Source organism: Nomascus leucogenys, chromosome 4, assembly GCF_006542625.1.
Source record: "Nomascus leucogenys isolate Asia chromosome 4, Asia_NLE_v1, whole genome shotgun sequence".
In the NCBI taxonomy this organism is placed as follows: domain Eukaryota; kingdom Metazoa; phylum Chordata; class Mammalia; order Primates; family Hylobatidae; genus Nomascus; species Nomascus leucogenys.
This window is the reverse complement of record NC_044384.1, coordinates 100536130-100558916: the sequence shown is the minus strand read 5'-3', so window position 1 is coordinate 100558916 and position 22787 is coordinate 100536130. Positions and strand designations below refer to the sequence as shown.

The window sequence follows — 22787 nt, the reverse complement described above, 5'->3', positions numbered from 1 at the left end:
AGGTACAGTCTGTCATGGCTTCCCCTGGCTAGGAAAGGGATATCCCCCGACCCATTGCACTTCCCAGGTGAGGTGATGTCCCGCCCTGCTTCGGCTTGCCCTCCTTGGGCTGCACCCACTGTCCAACCAGTCCCAATGAGATGAACCAGGCACCTCAGTTGGAAATGCAGAAATCACTGTCTTCTGCGTCGATCATGCTGGGAGCTGCAGACCAGAACTGTTCCTATTTGGCTATCTTGGAATGGAATCCCCTTGTTTCTGTACTTCAGTTTTTTCTGAAAAGCCATACTGTTGTTCATGGTCTATACAACTATGGACCAATCAACTTAGAAAAGATTTGGAAATCTGCTGATTAGAAAATACCAAACCTCACAATCCCACCTTGCCATGTGTGTTCTTCAAGTTTATTCTGATTTACTAATTTGTTTTTACCTTGTTAAAAACTATCCAGTGGTATTTATTTGAGTTAATTTATTTGCTGTAGAATAAAACAAGACTGTGTCACAATTTTAAACCAGTTTTGATTATTGTGGATTCTTTGATCTGTTTCAGTGATCCTGAGATACATCAAAACCTATTGTGATAGTTTCACAGTGTCACTGACCTTGCTTATGGTGTGTGATTGACAGGGGACAGATATTGTAAAGATTACATTGGGCCTCTTAAATGCAAATGGGATTAATCTGGAGATCTGATACGTGACTTTCTGTAAAAGATACAGTTATATTTGCTCACCTCACTTTTTAGTTCATTTACTGCAACTTTATCTTTCAAAACATCAAATGATGTTACTGCAGAATCAGAAACCACTTTCACAGGGATAGCTTTTATTGATAATGCTCCAGATGTATGGAAAGATTTATAAATCTAGCTAAGCTAAAATAATATTTTGTCCATCTTTGAGCTTAGCAGTAAAGGCTTAGGAGATAATGCAAGGAGAAAGAACAGGAAAAGCAGACCCATGATGGCGGTTAAGGGAGTTAAGATGGCTTAGTCTGGGAAGATCAGCTCTCTGTCTTCAATTGGAAAAGAATGAAAGAAAGAATCTAAATTGTAGTAAATGGGATTTAGGTTAGTCTATTGGCTGAGAGCTTCTGAAGTGGGAGTTCCTGAACACTGAGGTGGTTTTGTAGGACCTCCTTTCTGAAACAGAATTAGTAAGAGACACCCATCTTCTCGAATGTCTCAGTAACCTTAGGAGGTTTTTCTAAATTCTGATTCTCTGATATTACCTGGTAAAGCATCAGGAGAAATTGTTGATTCCTTGTTTCTTGGATTTGTGGGAACAGAGCTGCGTGCATGTGATGTCTTTGAATTCTTGAATATGATGAGTACAGTCTTTGTCTTTTGAAAAATGAACTTAATTAGGGTGGTATTTGAATGTAATTACAGTAAATCAAAATTTTCATTTAGCATTTTAATTATCCATATGAGCCCAGAGGCCAAAGCTATAGCTCCAACTTTATTGCACATAACATGCATGATGTGCTCTTGTTCTGCCACAATGGGAAGGCACAGGGTGCTAAATATACTATTAATACTTCCATAATTCTCTTTGTAGTGCAGCCCTAAATTTATTTTTTTTTTTGAATTTTTTTTTATTTTTGCAGTCAGCGTCTCACTCTGTGGCCCAGGCTTCAGTGTAGTGGCCTGATCATAGCTCACATAGAAACCTTGAACCTTTGGGCTCTAAGTGATCCTCCTGCCTCAGTCTCCTGAGTAGTGGGGCTATAGGTGCACACCATGCTTGGCTAATTTTTTTTTTAAGAGATGGCGTCTTGCTATTTTGCCCAGGCTGGTCTTGAACTGCTGGCCTCAAACAGCCCTCCCATCTTGGCCTCCCAAAATGCTGGGATTGCAGGTATGAGTCAATGTTCCCAGCCCAGCCCTGCCCTGGATTTTTTAAAAAGGTCCGAAACATGATTTGAGGATTTTTTACAAAGCACACAAGATTTCTGAACAAGATTATCTTAGCCAGGATTTTTATGTTTTACTTTAAGCTCTATGAAATTATATAGGTGGGACCTGTTTTCTCATTATCTGAGACTTGAGTTCCTCCTATGAGCTAAGGGAGTTTCCTAGATTGACGTATGTGCTGCAGAGTCTCAGAGTAAATGCAAGAAAATGTAGCCACAACTATGATTGATGCTGACCTGTTAGCTTACCTTAGAATATGGAAAAGGGAATCACACAAACTGAGCAGATTACAAGGTTACTCAGCACACTTCAGAGCCACATTAAAGTCACATTATTTGGCACGGCCTTATTCTCTTTGAGGCCTTAGTTTTTCTGACTTGGTTAGATTTTAGGGTTTCCTACCAAGGAAGAATTTTATCCAAGGAGACTGTGTTTTATACTTACATGGACAGCCAATACAATGAGGATTTTGCTGACTTTCATGCTAAACAATGGCTCTATAGATAAATGTGTGAAAGTATATCTATTTGTATTTACTCATTCTTAGATATTCAGGACCTCATACACACTGCCTGCAAGATGTCAGTAATGATTTGTTACATAAACAAATGAATAAATGTTTATTTGCTGTCATATTCAAGTGACCAACTCAGAGAATGCATTTGTACAGTTGTCCATGCATTAGCTGTCATTTTATTTTATATATTTTTTATACTCTTCTACATTCCAAGATAGAATTTTGAGTAGTGATTTTTTAGAGTTCAGAATTCAACTTGAATTACTATAATAACATTATGTATTAAAATACTACCTTATTTTCTGCAACTTACGTATGAATAAGCTGGTTTTATTTTGTATTCGTAAATCCCATTATCTCTATAGAGAAAGAGTGTCCCAGGCACAGGGAAGTTAATTAACTTTTTCATGTTTCAAATGAGTGAGTCTAAGATGCTGGACCCTAAGTCATTGTCCCCAGTTGTCTCTTCTACACACTGTTTAGTTGGGAGCAGCTTCCTAGTTAAGTAGGATTAGAGAGTTTGGTCCAGTGAACAAATCTAATTCATGCCATGTAATCAGGATTGAAATCCTGCTCACCAGATGAATGATAGATACATCACCCTTCTTCTCATCTTTCTTTTACAGGTCATGTGAGTAATATAACATAGATAACCACCCTTGGTGCTTAGTCTTGAAGAATATATGTTTAACAAACCTTATGGTAACTGTGTTTAGTCATGCACTTACATTTAATAAGATAGCTTTTATACTGAAATTCTGTGGAACTCACAAATAATAATTTTGCTTAAAATATTTTCTTGCACTAATTATTGTCTTATTTCTATTGATGTCAAATAAATACCACTGAAAGTTCTGGATGCTGTGTACATGATGGTCAGAAAGAGCCCCTACTCAGCCACTTGGAAAATACCATAAATTATACTTAGGGCTTCTTTTATTCACTCAGCAGAGTCAAGGGAAACATTTAGTATTTTTGTGTACAACCCATCAGATTAGTATTTGGACATCTTTGGAAACTGGCTTGAATTCCATAGGTACATTGGAGTCAGTGATTATACGAGTCATTTGATAGTTTGGATGTACACAATCCAGGCTGTGTAGGAGGAACCATTTCACTTTGAAATGTGTTGAACATTTCTATATCCTTCAGTAATCAACATCTTTCCATCCAAAAAAGTATATAAAAATGGTAACCTGGGCCGGGCGCGGTGGCTCACGCTTGTAATCCCAGCACTTTGGGAGGCCGAGGCGGGCAGATCACGAGGTCAGGAGATCGAGATCACGGTGAAACCCCGTCTCTACTAAAAATACAAAAAATTAGCCGGGTGTGGTGGCGGGCACCTGTAGTCCCAGCTGCTCGGAGAGGCTGAGGCAGGAGAATGGCGTGAACCCAGGAGGCGGAGCTTGCAGTGAGCCGAGATTGCACCACTGCACTTCAGCCTGGGCGACAGAGCGAGACTCCGCCTCAAAAAAAAAAAAAAAAAATGGTAACCTGGTTTTCAATTTTCACTTGTTTAGTACCATCTTAATAAGTATCAAAATATAGCACTATTTTAATAATATTTTAAATTCCATGTTCAATTAAAAGAATTAGTGAAATGGGGCATGAAACATCCTTTTTCAATATCAAACACAACTTTCATGTAAAAACATATCTTTGTGATTCCAGATATCAATTTATGTTTAATTATTTTGTAACCTGTTTCATTATAAACATACTTTATTATTTTAAGAACTTGACAAAATATTATAACCATCTAAAAGCTTCAGTTTCACCACTACATATTACTTTTTTTTTTTTGAGATGGAGTCTCTCTGTCACTGGAGTACAGTGGCACAATCTAGTTTCACTGCAGCCTCCACCTCCCAGGTTCAAGCTATTCTCCTGCTTCAGCCTCCTGAGTAGCTGGGATTACAAGTGCGTGCCACCACACCCAGCTAATTTTTGTATTTTTAGTAGAGATGGGGTTTCACCATGTTGGCCAGGCTGGTCTCGAACTCCTGACCTCAAGTGATCCTCCCACCTCGGCCTCCCAAAGTGCTGGGATTACAGACATATGCCACCACGCCTGGCCCAGATACTACTTCTTAGTGTCTCCTTTTCTTTCATATGTTCAGGGCCATTTAATAGGGCGAGGCTGGGACTAGGCTAAGGCAAACAAAGCACAGGATCTTGAGAGCGAGTGCCTTCTTAAATTTTGCACCTTAGGTGCCTTGCTTGCCTCACCCTAGTGCTAACCCTGCAACAGGGTTCACAAATTAAGAAACATGGAGACTCTGAATCTCTAAGCTCATTCCAAATCATGACTGCCATTTGATTGTACCTTTTTTTTTTTTGAGACGGAGTCTCGCTCTTTTGCCCAGGCCGGACTGCAGTAGCACTGTCTCTTTCTCGGCTCACTGCAAGCTCTGCCTCCCTGGTTCATGCCATTCTCCTGCCTCAGCCTTCCGAGTAGCTGGGACTACATTTTTTTTTAATTGAAGAGAGACAGGCATCTGGGGTCAATCAAAAGATGAAAGAGGAGAAGGAAATGGAACTAAGGGAGCCTTTCCTAGAAGCAAAAGGGAGATCACAGAAACCTGTCACATTAAGGACAAAGGTTATTCCATCAAGTATCATTAACTCACAATAATGGCTGAGAGAGCAGCAAGTTGATGGCCTGGTGAAAAATCTGAAACAGAATATATATTAAAGAATTTTTGTTATTTCAAGCACAATACATTTAAAAAGCATAATGCATACTCAACAAACATTTCAACATATGTTCTAAACACAAATAGAATGATTATCAGACTGGGCATGGTAACACCTGTATTCTCAACACTTTGAGAGGCTGAGGCAGGAAGATTGCTTGAGCCTAGAAGTTCGAGACCAGCTCTGGCAACATAGCAAGACCCCATCTCTACAAATAATTTTTAAAATAGCTGGGCATGATGGTGCACACCTGTAGTACCAGTTACTTGGGAGGCTGAGGTGGGAGAATCGCTTGACCCAGAGGACAAGGCTGCAGTGAGCCGTGATCGCACCACCGCACTCCATCCTGATGACAGAGCAAGACCTTGTTTTTTAAAGAAAAGGAAGGGAGGAAGGGAGGAAGGGAGGGAGGGAGGGGAATGATTTTCATAACTCTGGTTTGGAAATTTTCTGATTCTGGATCATATCTGTTTACTTAAAGGAAACCCTTAATTTTTTTCAATAAGGTTATTTTCAACTATAATTTAGTACAAATGATAAATATCAGAATTTAGAAATAGAAATCAAATTATTGAGGTTTCACTGATACCAAATTAATCTCTTTTAAGTGGAACAACTTAGTGTGTAATAATCATTTGTGGACAGAGGAATCAATGTAAAATTAGTGGAGAACAAACTTACAGAATTTTAGTTATTGATGAGCTTTTTTGGTGTTTTCCCAATTTTTTCTTTACTGAACATTTATTCCTTCTGTTACAGAATGTTTTTATATGATGTTAGAGTAAACATGGAATAAGGCAGTATCGTGAAGATTTCTAATGTGAGAACTTTTATAGACTTTTTATTTGTTAAGTGGTCTAAATGAGAGCTGGAAAAATGTTGTCAATAAAATAAACTTCCAAAGGCATATAAGATATCCAGACTTTCACTGCAGGCATCTTATAAACCATTAAAGTGCTATGTGCTGTAATCTCCCTTCCCCTACCTATAACATACAGTAAAAGCAAATGACTAGAGATTCAAAATGAATTTTTAATTATTTTCTGTGTATTCCTTGCCTGAATTTACTTATTTTTTCTCTTAGGATCTGAGCAGCAAAGATATGAAGAGAGATTTGTATATCGTTGCCCATGTGATCCGAATAGGTACTGTTCACCTTACCCATTCACATGACTAAGACTGGCCCAACTTGGGATAAGTATGTCTTGTGCATGAGCTTTGTTTTCTCCCTAGATCTTACCTGTAATTTCAGGTCTCAGGATTAGAGTCCAGCTTGTATTGAAGTTATACCTAAGCTCAACTGCTATGGTAGCTTGGTTTGATATAAATGGATTCGGGGGGGTGGGTTTTGTTTGTGTTTTGTAATCATTTAAAACCTTCCACTCCGTTTTTAGACCCAAACTTTTTATTTAAAATGGTCTGCTTCTGGACATTATTTCTAACACAGTGCCCTGCCTCTGTACCTACCCTTTCCCTCAGAGATCTTATAGCAGGTTTCCAGAGGTGCCAACTTCACAGCAAAGGCCATTCACCACCTATTGTTTGTGTTTGAAATTATGTATCTGTGGTTCTCTCCACAAAATTAGAGTTATTATCATCACTCCAGAAGATGGATGACATTTCACTTCTACCCCACCCAAGATGAAAAAGTGATTTTTACTACTGTTCTGTGGTTTGTTTGCTCAGACTTATTTCAAGTTTATGATACAACTTTTGGGGCTATGGCGAACCAAGTCCTCCTTCATAGGTTTGAGTTTTGGCCTATCATGTACATTTTTATCAAAGAATATTTTTTAATCCCTTGCCAACAAAACAGCTATTTGCTGTACTAAATAGAGTGTTTGTTAAGGTTCCCGCATTTGCAAGTCTTCTTGCCACTGTAGGCACAGCTTTGGTAAGCAGGAAAAGTAAACACTCATCCACTTTCTAAGACTACTCTCAGTCCCACAATTGTTCAGGATGATGTTTGACAGCAGAATTTGGTTGAAAGAACACAGTAACCTCCTTGTCTGTGCATATGTAGTTTATACCTGGCAGCTAAAATACTAAACTTTGTATCTAAAACATACCTGAGAAGTTTAAATCTATTATTAGCACATTGGTTTTTCTAAGAAATTCATAAAATCACTTTTATTTTCATGTGATTAATAAATGGAGTGTTAATATTGGTTTAGAGTCAGATAAGAATGATTAGATTGAATGTAGTATAGGAAAGAGCTTTGGCCAGAGGCCTGTTTGGTGTTCTTCCACATAAATATCCTTGGATGACTCCTTTCAGCCCTGTAGTCTTCACCTTAGAGGATTTCCTAGGTGCCTGTAGCTCAGGCATCCTTGGATGACAATTAGGTGATACTGGAGAGGAGCATGCTTTTCTCAGTCTGACTGGTGTTTTCTGCTGTGCCCAAGGCCGGATGCTCCTGAACGACTCAAAGAAAGGTCCTCCTCACCTGCACTACAGGCGACCATATGGCTGTGCGGTCCTAAGCATCTTGGATGTCCTACAGTCACTCACAGAAGTAAAGGAAGAAAAGGATTTTGTTCTTAAGGTTTACACGTGAGTAATGGACATCAGGAATATTAATGATTTGTAGCATAAGACATCCCAGCACTGCCCTTGAGAGTAGCAGTACTCAAACCTTGTGGACACGGGCCACGCAGTGGCTCACGCCTGTATTCCCAACACTTTGGGAGGCCGAGGCGGGCGGATCACAAGGTCAGGAGATCAAGACCGTCCTGGCTAACACAGTGAAACCCTGTCTCTACTAAAAATACAAAAAATTAGCCAGGTGTGGTGGCGGGCACCTGTAGTCCCACCTACTGGGGAGGCTGAGGCAGGAGAATGGCGTGAATCTGGGAGGCGGAGCTTGCAGCGAGCCGAGATCGCGCCACTGCACTCCAGCCTGGGCGACAGAGCAAGACTCCATCTCAAAAAAAAAAAAAAAGAGAAAGAAAAGAAAAAAAGAAAATGCGGAAGATTGAGCTAAGATTTGGGATGGGGCCCAGGCAGTGTTATTTTTAATAAGCTTCCCAGGTAATTCTGAAACAGCTTCATTTGGGACCTTCTGTCGTAAAGTGAAAATCTGATAGTACACATTTTCTTTTTTCTCCAGAATTAACCAATCTTACATATTTGCAGAAAAGCTAACAATATGCTTCTCATGTGTCTTGGCTATGAGAGTCTTGCATGTCTAATACTTGCCCACCAGTTATTATAACTGAGCTGGCTAATGATCAAGATTGTTTAAAAGAGTGATCATGAGTCAAGTTTCTCTATGAAAGATAGCCAATTTTTCTGAGGAGCTGAGATATTATTCTTCACTTGTGCCACCGGAGATCGATAAGTCACATCCAACCAGGCATGGCATTATTTTTAGTGTTCTTCAACCAAGGGATATTGTCTTAGATAAGCAGTCCATCTCCTTCTAACTTGTTAAACAATAGGAAAAACACAATAATGAAAAGAAATGCAGAATTCAGTCATATACTCCATCTTTGCTCATATAGTTAGACACAAATTGTAGTGCTAAAAAATGATCAGTGGTGAGTTTAATAAGTTTTTAAAGCAAGTATATTTAAAACTGTGAGAATTTTTAAAAACTCATCTTTCAGTTTAAAAACCCAATATTGTTTATCTAAATTAAATAAAATACTTCCAATCACCATGTTAATGTATCTTCACCATAATATTGTATAGAGATTTTTCTGTATTATCTGTTGCTCTGACTTGAGCATGAAATAAGCTTAATTCACAATTTCTGTTAAGCCACATTTGATTGATTTCAAAATAAAAACCCAATCTCCTCATTACCTATTTTCCCTTCAGCTTTGTTCCTGTCAGAGTTGTATACTTTATGGGATGAGGATCTTCCTTTGGAATCATAACTTACAAAGAAAATTTTGGCTGGTTTTCTCCTCCTTCCATGCATCAGTCACAGGCTTTTTCCATTTACCAAATCCCCAAATTGATGAGTGGTGGAACCTGCTTGTTAATATGCTTTCCTCCCTTTGAAAAGGACTAAACAGAAATCCAAAATCATCATCATTATCATCTTACTCCACTGTATTCCTTCCAAGGGCAAGAGATTTATAGATAGCACTCCAGAAATGTTATTCTTTGCATGTATTATGCCTTCCTTGTTTCGGTGCAAATTTTCATTACAGATAGGAGCTTGCACAGCATTCCTCCTGAAATCATGCTGTCAGGCTTAATTGGCCTAATTGCTTCTAAAGCAACAGCTTTCTGCGAGAAACAGGATTCATGTATGTATTTTTCTTAGCTCCTTCTTATGGATGGGCTGTGTCTAATATACTAGTTCTAAAAAGATGAAAAAATATGTTTATAGAGAAGATATTTTTTTCAAATTTTCTTTTGAAGGATTAATAGAGTTAAAATGTACAATAATTTTTCCACTTGAAAATATTAACAGACTTTCAGACTATCAAATGCATGTTTGTGAAATTGATTTTGTGTACAATATAGAATTATTCTAGGATTAGTCATTTTAATCCACATCAGCACAGTGAATCTAGCCCTCAGGAGAAGCAATATTTTCCAGTAAGTTTCAGGCAACATTTTTGTTGGTTAGATTGAATTGGAAGCTTAAAGAGTTTACTAATTGCTATTGATAGTGCTTTAGCCTTTGCTAGGACAGGATTTTACAAAGATGAAAACCTCTTATATAGTTTTAATGAATGAGTTGGCAAATATCTGATTAGTTGTTCACATTCTCATCGTTTCTTTCATTGTTCATAGTCAGCCTTAACCAGTGAAGGTAGAAACTCCTGTTTGTCTCTGCCAAGGCCACTATTCTGCTGTATAATGTTGTTTTCACATGTGTATGGGAAGGCACCACACATTCTTTTAAGAAAATAGCAACGATAGACTGGATTAAGAAAATGTGGCACATATACACCATGGAATACTATGCATCCATAAAAAATGATGAGTTCATGTCCTTTGTAGGGACATGGATGAAACTGGAAAACATCATTCTCAGTAAACTATCGCAAGGACAAAAAACCAAACACCGCATGTTCTCACTCATAGATGGGAATTGAAAAATGAGAACTCATGGACACAGGAAGGGGAACATCACACTCTGGGGACTGTTGTGGGGTGGGAGGAGGGGGGAGGGACAGCATTAGGAGATATACCTAATGCTAAATGACGAGTTAATGGGTGCAGCAAAACAACATGGCACATGGATACATATGTGACAAACCTACACATTGTGCACATGTACCCTAAAACCTAAAGTATAATAAAAAAAAAAAATAAGAAAATAGCAAAAAAAAAAAATTCAATAAGAAGCTGAGGCATGAAAACTAAGTCACTTCCTAATGAGTCAAACGCCTTAAAACTCACAAATAAATAACCATATGTACATTTCTGTCTGATATAGATACTGTATTTTTCTTGACCAGAAGGACAAGGGGTCACAAGCAGGCACAGGGCATGCTGTACTTAGAACCCAAAAGGAGTGCCAGGAGCTAAAGCCAACATTGGAGGGGGTGGGTGTCCATAAATAATGCATGTAACCAAATACAAGATGGCTTTGAATATGTGATGATTGCTGTCCAATTTTACAATGAAAAATGTCCAAATAAACATATTTAGTCCAACCTTAATGAAACAAGATAAATACATATTTTGAATATTAAATTTTTAATTTGGATTACAATGTATTTTATATTATAAAATATGTATTACAAATTATGTACTCAATCATATTATGTAAAATTGAGATATATTGCTTATTCTTGACTCTCAAATTTTATGAAAAAATTTATTTAAATTATTCATATGCAGCCATGTCATTGGGTCTTTGTCTTCACTTAAGCCACTTTCTGAATTATCTGACACAGTTTTCCAAGGCACATTATTTTTACTCCCACCAGATTGGCTTTGATGCATCATTCTTTGACACTTTCATTATGCTTTCATTCTGGAAATTCATCTTGAGGCACAAGATGATACCACCATTTACTATGCTACTTTAATGGTGGTTTTTACAATAGCATTTAACACTTCAATTTGGTGATCATACCCCAACCATAATTACTAAATCTGTGTAGCTTTGCTCCTTTTTAAAAAAAATGCGTTTCAACCAATTCTGCCAGATAACCTTCATAAGCATCTAAAAACTCCCATTGATTGAGGTAATTTCAGATTAACATAACTTACCCAAACAGTGCTGTGATGTTCAAAATAAAGAGACTCAGGCCGGGCGCGGTGGCTCACACCTGTAATCACAGCACTTTGGGAGGCTGAGGCAGGCTGATCACGAGGTCAGGAGATCGAGACCATCCTGGCTAACACGGTGAAACCCCGTCTCTACTAAAAATACAAAAAAATTAGCCAGCCGTGATGGTGGGCGCCTGTAGTCCCAGCTACTCGGGAAGACTGAGGCAGGAGAATGGCGTGAACCCGGGAGGCAGAACTTGCAGTGAGCTGAGACGGCGCCACTGCACTCCAGCCTGGGTGACAGAGCGAGACCCCATCTCAAAAAAAAAAAAAAAAAAAAGGAGATTCAGAGAATGCCCCATATCATGAAAGGCTTTATGAGGCCAGAAATACCAAGTGGCATACACCTACTATGTACCCACAAAAATTAAAAATGTAAAGAAATAAACTTCTTTTAATTAAAGCAATATTAGGTGGCAACCTCTTCTGTGAGTGATGACTAGAAGGGAACTGCTGCTCATATTTGGGATAGACACTAGGCCTATTCAGGCATTTTTTGAGAATACTGTCTTTGGGTTCTTTGCTTCATAACCACCTTATCCATGAAACTGTCTTAAGAGTACTTGTTTAGGAGCCATTTTTTTTTGTTTTTTGTTTTTTTTTTTTTGAGACGGAGTCTCGCTCTGTCGCCAAGGCTGGAGTGCAGTGGCACAATCTCGCCTCACTGCAGCCTCCGCCTCCGGGGTTCAAGCCATTCTCCTCCCTCAGCCTCCCGAGTAGCTGGGACTACAGGCACTCGCCGCCACGCCCAGCTAATTTTTATACTTTTAGTAGAGATGGGGTTTCACCATGTTGGCTAGGATGGTCTTCATCTCCTAACCTCGTACTCAGCCTCCCAACAGGCGTGAGCCACCACGCCCGGCCAGGAGCCATTCTTAAATGGAAGCACATTCTGAAATGGGTGAAGGCCCATTGGGCCATCCTCTTTTTATCCCCTAGCCTTATTGAGTTATAATTGACAAATAAAAAATTGTGCACATTTAAATTGTACAACATGATTATTTGATATACATAAACATTGTCAGATGATTACCACATTCAAGCTAAGGAACATATTCAAATATCACTTGACATATTTACTTTTCTTGTGGTAAGAACACTTAATGTTTACCATTTTAGCAAATATACAATATAGCATTATTAACTATAGCTACCATGCTGTACATAAATCTCCAGAAGTTATCTTACAACTGAAAGTTTGTGTCCTGAGATGAACATCTTTCCATTACCTCCTCTTTTCCACTATCCTCTAGCCCCTGGCAACCACCATTCTACTCTCTGCTTCTGTGAATGACTTTTTTAGATTCCTCATATTAGTGAGAGATTATGTAGTGTTTGTCTTTCCATATCTGACTTATTTTACTTAGCACAGTGCCCCCTAGGCTTGTCCATGTTGTCACAAAAGCAGGATTCCCTTTTTTATTATGGATGAATAATCTGTTACATGTATAATTGATACATAATTTTTAATTCTATACCATTATTTATTATATTTCAAAAGATAAAATAGATGTATTTATCTCAGTGGCCATCACAAGTAAATATAATTACATTGGGAATTGACAGATGAATAATAAAGAAAATATATAATTCCTTGTTATTCATCTGTCACTTCCCATTGTAATTATATATTCTTTTTTTTTTTTTTTGTGAGACGGAGTCTCGCTCTGTCGCCCAGGCTGGAGTGCAGTGGCGCAATCTCGGCTCACTGCAAGCTCCGCCTCCCGGGTTCACGCCATTCTCCTGCCTCAGCCTCTCCGAGTAGCTGGGACTACAGGCGCCCGCCACCATGCCCGGCTAATTTTTTGTATTTTTTAATAGAGACGGGGTTTCACCGTGGTCTCGATCTCCTGACCTCGTGATCCGCCCGCCTCGGCCTCCCAAAGTGCTGGGATTACAAGCGTGAGCCACCGCGCCCGGCCATATTCTTTATTATGTATAATTATATATATTATTTTTATTCAAAGAACTATATATATATATATTTTTTTTTTTTTTGAGATGGAGTCTCACACACTTGTCACCCAGGCTGGAGTGCAATGGCGCAATCTCAGCTCACTGCAACCTCCACTTCCCGGGTTCAAGCAATTCTCCTGCCTCAGCCTCCTGAGTAGCTGGTATTACAGGTGCCCACCACCATGCCCAGCTAATATTTGTATTTTTGGCAGAGACGAGGTTTCACCATGTTGGCCAGGCTGGTCTTGAACTCCTGACCTCAGATGATCCACCCGCCTCGGCCTCCCAAAGTGCTGGGATTATAGGCGTGAGTCACCATGCCTGGCCTGTGTATATTCCTTATTATTCATCTGTTGATGGCTGTTTGTTTCTGTATCATGGCTAGTGTATATAATACTGCAACAAACCTGGGAGTGCAGATATCTCTTCAAGATACTGATTTCTTTTTCTTCGGGATATACCAGAAGTGCGATTGCTAGATCAAATAGTTGTTCTATTTTTAATTTTTTGGAGAACTGCCATACCATAATGGCTGCACCAATTTACATTTCCATCAACAGTGTTCAAGAGTTCCCTTATCTTCACACTCTTGTCATCACTTGTTATCTCTTGTTTTGTGATTACAGCCATCCTAAGAGATGTGAGGTGATATCTCATTTTCTTTTTGATTTGTATTTTCCTGATGGTTAGTGATATTGAGTACCTTTTCATATACCCGTTGGCCATTTGTGTGTCTTCTTTGGGAAAATGTCTTTCAGGCCTTTTTGCCTGTTTTGTAATTGAGTTATTTGTTTTTATGCAATTCAGTTATATGAGTTCTTTATATAGTTTTAGATATTAATCCCCAATCAGATATATGGTTTACAAATATTTCCTCTCATTCCATAGATTGCCTTTTTGTTTTGATTGTTTCCTTTGCTGTGAAGAAGGTTTTTAGTTTGATATAGTTCCATTTATTTATTTTGGCTTGCCTGTGTATTTGTTGTCATATCTCAAAAAATCACTGCTAAGACCCAATGTCAAGGAGCTTTTATTTCTGTTTTCTCCTAGGAGTTTTACAGTTTTAGGTCTTATATTTAAGTATTTCATCTCTTTTGAGTTAGTTTTTATGTTTTATGTCAGATAAGGTCCAATTTCATCCTTTTATATGTGGATGTCCAGTTTTCGCAGCACCACTTATTGAAAACTGTCCTTTTCCCATTGTGTATTCTTGGTACCCTTGTCAAATACTAGTTCACTGAGTTTATTTCCGGGATCTGTATTCTGTTCCATTGGTCTATGTGTCTGTTTTTATGCCATTACCATATTATTTTGATTACTGTAACTTTACAACATTATTTGAAATCAGGAAGTGTGATGCCCCTAGCTTTGTCCTTATTTCACAAGATTGCTTTGGGTATTCAGAGACTTTTGTGGTTCCATACAAATTTCAGGATTGTTCCTTTCTATTCCTGTGAAAAATGTCATTTGGAGTATTGATACAGGCTGCCTTGAATCTGTAGATCACTTTTGGTAGTATATGGATATTTTGAAAATATTAATTCTTCCAATCTATGAACACTGGATATTTTTTTCATTTATTTGTGTCTTCTTCAATTTCTTTCATCAGTGTTTTATAGTTTTCAGTAAATAGATCATTCACTTTCTTGGTTAAATTATTCCTAAATATTATATATTTTTGATGCTATCATAAATGACATTGTTTTCTTAACTTTTTTGGAGAGCTTGTCATTAGTATATAGAAATATTGCTGATTGTTTATGTTGATTTTGTCTCCTGCTACTTTCCTGAATTTATTCTAACGGCTTTTTTATTGAGTCTTTAGGCTTTTTATATGTATATAAGGTCATGTCATCTGCAAACAGAGACAGTTTAACTTCTTCACTTCCAGTCAGGATGTGTCTTATTTTTTCTTGCCTGATTGCTCTGGCTAGAACTTCTAGTACTGTGTTGAACAAAAGTGACGAGAGTGGACATCTTTGTCATGTTTCTTATCCTAGAAAAAAGGCTTTTAGCTTTTCACTATTGAATATGATATTAGCTGTGGGCTCATCGTAAATGGCCTTTATTTCTTATATATCTAATTTATTGAGAGTTTTCATCATGAAAGGATGTTAAATTTTGTCAAACACTTTTTCTGCATCTGTTGAAATGGTCACTGGATGCTATTCCTATCAAACTACTAGTGACGTTCTTCACAGAACTAGAAAAAACTATTTTAAAACTTACATGGAACCAAAAAAGAGCCCAAATGGCTAAGGCAATCCTAAGCAAAAAGAACAAAGCTTGGAGGCATCATGCTACCTGACTTCAAACTATACTACAGGACTGCAGTAACCAAAACAGCATGGTACTGGTACAAAAACAGACACATAGACAAATGAACAGAATACAGAGCCCAGAAATAAGGCAGCATGCCAACAACAATCTGATCTTCAACAAAGCTGACAAAAACAAGCAATGGGGAAAGGACTCCCTATTCAATAAATGACACGGGGATAACTTTGTAGCAATAAGCATAAGATTGAAATTGGACCCCTTCCTTACCCCATATACAAAAATCAACTCAAAATGGATTAAAGACTTAAACATGAAACCCAAAACTATAAAAACCCTGGTAGACAACCTAGGCAATACCATTCTAGACATAGGAATGGGCAAAGATTTCATGATGAAAATGACAAAAGCCATCGCAACAAATGTGAAAATTGACAAATGGGATCTAATTAGAGAGTCTGCATGGAAAAAGACACTATCAGCAGAGTAAACAGAGAACCTACAGAAATAGGAGAAAATATTTGCAAACTATGCATCTGACAAAGGTCCAATATCTAGCATTGATAAGGAACTTAAACAAATTTACAAGAAAAAGGAATGCCATTAAAAACTGGGCAAAGGACATGTATAGACACCTTCAAAAGAAGACATCCATGTGGCCAACAAGCATATGAAAAAAAGCTAAACATCACTGATCATTAGAGAAATGCAAATCAAAACCACAATGAGATACCGTCTCACACCAGTCAGAGTGGCTATCATTAAAAAGTCAAAAAATAACAGATGCTGGTGAAGTTGCAGAGAAAAGGGAACACTTATACACTGTTGGTGTGAGTATAAATTAGTTCAACCATTGTGGAAAGCAGTATGTCGATTCCTCAAAAACCTAAAAGCAGAACTACCATTTGACCCAGCAATTCCATTACTGGATATATACCCAAAGGAATATGAATTTTTCTATCATAAAGACACATGCACATGTATGTTCGTTGTAGCACTATTCACAATAGCAAAGACATGTAATCATCCTAAATGCCCATCAATGGTAGACTGCATAAAGAAAATGTGGCACATATACACCATGGAATACTATGCAACCATAAAAAAGAAAAAGATCCCGTCCTTTGCAGGAACATGGATGGAGCTGGAGGCCATCAATCTTAGCAAACTAACTCAGAGACAGAAAACCAAATACCACATGTTCTCACTTATATGTGGGAGCTAAGTGGTGAGAACACATGGACACAAAGAGGGGAACAGCAGACACTGGGACCCACCTGAAGATGAAGGTGGGAGGAGGGAGATGAGTAGAAAAAATAGCTATTGGGTACTAGGCCTAGTACCTGGGTAATGAAATAATCTGTACAGCCAACCCTTATGATACGAGTTTACCTATATAGCAAACCTGCACATTTACCCCTGAATCTAAAATAAAAGTTAAAAAAAAAAAAGAAATGGTCGTATTATTTGTATCCTTCATTTTCTTAATGTGGTACGTCACATTTATTGGTTCATGTATGTTTAACCATCCTGCTATCCCAGGGATGAATCTCACTTGATTGTGGTATATGATCCTTTCAGTGTGCTATTGGATGTGGTTTGCTAGTATTTTGCTGAGAAATTCTGCATCTGTGTTCAGCAGAAATTTTGCATCTGTGTTCATCAGACTTGTAATTTTCTTTTTTTATATGGTATGGGTTTAATACCTAAAATCTGAAATGCTCCAAAATCTGAAATTTTTTATCACTGATATGATTCTCAAAAGAAAATGTTCATTGGAGCATATTGGGTTTCAGATTTTCAGATTAGGAATGTTCAACCAGTAAGTATAATGCAAATATTCCAACATCTAAAAAAATTAAAAATCTGAAACAATTCTAGTCCCAAGCATTTTAGATAAGGGTTACTCAACCTATAGTCTTTTTATCTGACTTTAGTATCAGGATAATGTTGGCATTGTAAAATGGGTTCGAAAATGCTCCCTTCTCTTCATTTTTTTTTTTTTTTGGAGGAGTTTGAGAAGGATTGACATTAATTATCTTTCAAATGTTTAGTAGACTTCACCCATGAAGCCTTTTGGTCCTGGGCATTTCTTTGTTGGGAGATTTTTTATTACTGCTTCTGTATTCTTATTATTGATTTTTTTTTATTCTTTATGATTCAATCTTGGTAAGTTGTATGTTTCTAGGAATTTATCCATTTTCTTAGGTTATCTAATTTCTTAACATAATTGTACATAGAAGTTTGTTATAATAACTTTGTATTTCTGTAGTATCAGTTGTAATGTTTCCTCTTTCATTTATAATTTTATTTATTTGAGACTTCTCTCTTTGTGTTCTTGGTTAATTCAACTGAAGATTTGTCAGCCGGGCGCGGTGGCTCACGCCTGTAATCCCAGCACTTTGGGAGGCCAAGGCAGGCGGATCGTGAGATCAGGAGATCAGAACCAACCTGGCCAACATGGTGTAACCCCATCTCTACTAAAAATACAAAAATTAGCTGGATGTGGTAGCACGTGCCTGTAATCCCAGCTACTCGGGAGGCTGAGGCAGGAGAATGGCCTGAACCCAGGAGACAGAGATTGCAGTGAGCCAAGATCGCGCCACTGCACTCCAGCTTGGCCACAGAGCGAGACTCCATCTCAAAAAAAAAAGATTTGTCAATTTAATTTGGCTTTTCAAGAAACCAACTGTTAACTATGTTTATCTTTTCTGTTGTCTTTGTCTCTATTTCATTTATTTTTGCCCTAACTTTCATTATTTTCTTCCTTTGTTAACTTTGAGCTTAGTTTGCTATTTTTTAGTTCCTTGAGATATTAACATTACATTATTTGAGATATTTTTTCTGCAGGTAGGCATTTATTGCTGTAAATGTTTCTCTGAGAACTGCTTTTTCTGCATGCCATAAGTCTTGATAGGTTTTATTTTCATTTTCATTTATCTCAAGGTATATTATGAATTTCCTTCTTTGACCCATTAGTTGTTCAAAAGAGTGTTGTTTAATTTCCACATATTTGTGAAATTTTCAGTTTTCCTCATGTTATTGATGTCTAGTTTCATACCATTGTGGTCAGAAAAAATAGTTGAGATTTCATTCTTCTTAAATTTGTTAAGACTTGTTTTGTGGGCCGGGTGCGGTGGCTCATGCCTGTAATCTCAGCACTTTGGGAGGCCAAGGCGGGCAGATCACGAGGTCATGAGATCAAGACCATCCTGGCTAACACGGTGAAATCCCGTCTCTACTAAAAATACAGAAAAATTAGCGGAGTGTGGTGGTGGGCACCTGTAGTCCCAGCTACTCGGGAGGCTGAGGCAGGAGAATGGCATGAACCTGGGAGGCAGAGCTTGCAGTGAGCCGAGATCTTGCCACTGCACTCCAGCCTGGGTGACAGAGCGAGACTCCGTCTCAAAAAAAAAAAAAAAAAAGACTTGTTTTGTGGCCTAATAAATGCTGTATTGCTGTATCCCGGAAAATGTTCCATGTGTGCTTGAGAGGAATGTGTATTCTGTTGCTCTGTATATGTCTGTTAGATCCACTTGGTTTACACTGTTACTCAAGTCTGCTATTTCCTTTTTGATTTTCTGTTTGGATGATCTCTTAGCTTTTCAAAGTGAGGTATTGAAGTCCCCTATTGTTATTGTATTGTACTATATCTCTCCCTGTAGAACTATTAATATTTGCTTTATATATTTAGATGCTCTAATTTTGGGTGCATATATATATACAACTTATATACTTGGATGAATTCACTCTTTATCATTACAGAGAGTCCATATTTGTCTTGTGACAGATTTTGACTGAATACCTATTTTGTCTAATATAAGTATTGCCACTCCTACTCTCTTTTGGTTATATTTGAATGGAATATCGTTTCTTTTTTTTTTTTTTTTTTTTTTTTTTGAGACAGTCTCTCGCTCTTTCACCCAAGCTGGAGTGCAGTGGCACAATCTCGGCTCACTGCAGCCTCTACCTCCCAGGTTGCAGCAATTATCCTGCCTCAGCCTCCGGAGTAGCTGGGTCTACAGGCATGGGCCACCACGCCTGGCTATTTTTTTGTATTTTTAGTGAGAGATGGGGTTTCACCATGTTAGCCAGGATGGTCTCCATCTCCTGACCTTGCCATCTGCCTACCTTGGCCTCCCAAAGTGCTGGGATTACAGGCGTGAGCTCCCACGCCCAGCGGGAATATCTTTTTTCATCACTTCACTTTTAGCCTATGTATGTCCTTGGAGCTAAGGTGAGTCTCTAATAGGCAGCATATTGATGGATCTTGCATTTTTATGCATTCAGTTACTCTGTCTTTAGAATGGAGAATTTGGTCCAATTCCATATAAAGTAATTGAAAGGTAAGAAGTTACTTTTGCCATTTTGTTCACTGTTCTATGATTTTTTTGGTAGTTTTATGATTTTTTTGGTAGTTTGGTAGTTTTGTCTTATTTTTTCCTTCCTCTTGCTTGTCTTTCTTTGGAATTTGTTTAATTTTTATACTGGTATGCTTTCATTTTCACTTTTTGTCTCCACCTTCTGTGTAACTACTGGGGGTTTTTCTCTGTGCTTACTATGAGATTACATAAAACATTTTATAATTTTTTGTTATGACAATTCAAGTTGATACAATAACAATTGTGTGTGAAAAACTCTACACTTTTAGTTACCCCACCCAGTTTATATTTTTATGTCACTGTTTACATATTTACATGTTGTAACCATTAACAAATTATTGTAGCAATAACTATTCTTAATATTTTTGTCTCTTAACCTATATATTAGTGTTATAAGTGATTTATATCATTACAGTATTCTGATTGTGACTGTATACTTACCTTTACCAGTGAGTTTATACTTTCTTTCTTTTTTCTTTTTAGACATAGTCTTACCCTGTCACCCAGGCTGGAGCACAGTGGTACAATTGCGGCTCACTGCAGCCTCGACCTCCTGGGTTCAAGTGATCCACCCATCTCAGCTTACTGAATAACTGGGACTATAGGCACATACCACCACATGCAGCTAATTGTTGTATTTTTTGTAGAGACAAGGTCATATACCATGTTGCCCAGACTGATCTCAGACTCCTGGGCTCAAGTGATCTGCCTGCCTCAGCCTCTCAAAGTGCTAGAATTACAGGCATAAGCCACCGTGCCCAGCTGAGTTATATACTCTCACATATTTTCATGTTACTAATTAGTGTTCTTGTATTTCAGCTTGAAGAACTCCCTGCAGTATTTCTGAAAAGGCAGGTCTAGTGTTGATGAGCCTCCTCAGCTTTTGTTTGTCAAGAATATCTTTATATTTTCTTACTTTCTGAAGTGCAGCTTTGCTAGGAAAAGTATTCTTGGGATTTTTTTAAAGCACTGAATATATCATACCACTTCTTACTTGTTTACAAGGTTTCTGCTGAGAAATCTTCTGATAGTCTAATAGAGATTCCCTTGTATGAGACAAGTTGCTTATATCTTACTGCTTTCAAAATTGTCTTTTACTTTCGACACTTTGACAAGATCATATTCTTTGGGTTGCTCTTGCTTGTGATCCTTTGAGCTTCATGAATCTGGATGTCCTATCTCTCCTATGATTTAGAACATTTTCAGCCAATATTTCTTTAAATTTTCTGCCCCCTTTTCTTTTCTCCTTCTGGGACTACTATAATGCTTATATTTGTTATCTTCATGGCGCCCCATAAGTCTCATACGCTTTCTTCACTCTTTTCTCTTTTTGTGTCTCTAGCTGGCTAATTTCAAATGACCTGTCTTTGAGTTCACGAATTCTTTATTCTGCATGATAGAGTCTGCTGTCAAAGCTTTCTGTTGAATTTTTCAATTCTATCATTGTATTTGTCAGTTCCAGGATATCTTTTTAGTTCCTTTTATGGTTTCTATTTCATTGTTAAATTTCTTGGCTGGGCATGGTGGCTCACCCCTATAATCCCAGCACTTTGGGAGGCTGAGGTGGGCGAATCACATGAGGTCAGGAGTTCAAGACCATTCTGGCCAACATGACGAAACTCTGTCTCTACTAAAAAAAAATGTAACAAATACAAAAATTAGCCAGGTGTGGTGGTTTGTGCCTATAATCCCAGCTACTTGGCAGGCTGAGGCATGAGAATCACTTGAACGCAGGAGGTGAAGGTTGCAGTGAGCTGAGATCATGCCACTCACATCCAGCCTGGGCCACAGAGCAAGACTCTTGTCTCAATAAATAAATAAATAAATAAATAAATAAATAAATAAATAAATAACTTCTCATTTTGTTCATGCATTATTTTCCTGATTTCATTTAGTTATCTGTCTGTTCTCTTGCATCTCATTAAGCTTCTTTACAATGATTATTTTGAACTCTTCATTAAGAAATTCATAGATCTCCACTTCTTTAGGGTCATTTATTGGAGCTTCATCGGTTGCTTTTGGTGGTGTCATGTTTGCATGATTCTTCATGATCCAGGTCGCTTTGTGTTAATGTCAGTGCCTATGAAAAAGCAAGACTGGTTTTGGCAGGTAAGGACTTTCTTTTATGTCCCCAGACTAATGGGAATACTTCTCATATCACATTTGGGCAAGGCTGAAATCAGGTCATATGACTTCTGTTGGTTTCACAATGGAGTCTGAAGTTGGTGGGCCTCTTTCTAGGAGTTCAGGTGAGTGTGGATCCTGTCAGGTCCCTGAGTAGACTGCACTGTCTTCAGGACCTTGTTCAATAGAGTTGAGGCAAGGCGCCCCAGTTGGTTGCTCAAGTGGCAGGCCAGTTACAGATGTACAGACTGTTGTGGCTCCCACTGATTCTCTGAGAATGCTCCTGCCAGGTCACTGGGTGGGTTCCTGGGCAGGCAAGACTAGCCCCAGACCTCAGCTGAGTCATGCTTGAAATGAGACACAGGGCTGCTTCAGGGACCAAGGTCTTCAGAATTGCCTCCAGTGGCACAGATAGGTGTTTCTCCCTTGGGTCCCTGGGTGGGCAGGACTGCTCCTAGACCATGGCTGAGAGGGGCTAGAGGCAGGTTATCAAGCCACTTTAAGATCCAAAGTCAGACTAAGTTTAGTGGTCCTGCCTCTAGACAGGTGTGTCTCTCTTGAGTTACTGGGAATGCAAGACCACTCAGACTGTGGCTAGGAGGGACTGGATCTGGGTTACAGGGCCATTTCAAGATCCACAGTCAGACAAAGGTCTGCAGATCTGCCTCCAGAG

General features: G+C 38.3%; 1 protein-coding gene across 5 annotated transcripts in view; it reads left to right on the top strand.

Moving 5' to 3' along the window:
- The window catches only part of DOCK3 (dedicator of cytokinesis 3), a 653304-nt gene that overhangs the window by 428098 nt on the left and 202419 nt on the right, over positions 1-22787 (top strand). For all 5 annotated transcript variants that reach the window (XM_030811683.1, XM_030811684.1, XM_030811682.1 and 2 more), the window contains exons 11-12: positions 6216-6276; positions 7538-7685. In XM_030811683.1, the coding sequence (XP_030667543.1) occupies positions 6216-6276; positions 7538-7685 (209 nt within the window). The remainder of the gene's footprint in view (positions 1-6215; positions 6277-7537; positions 7686-22787) is intronic.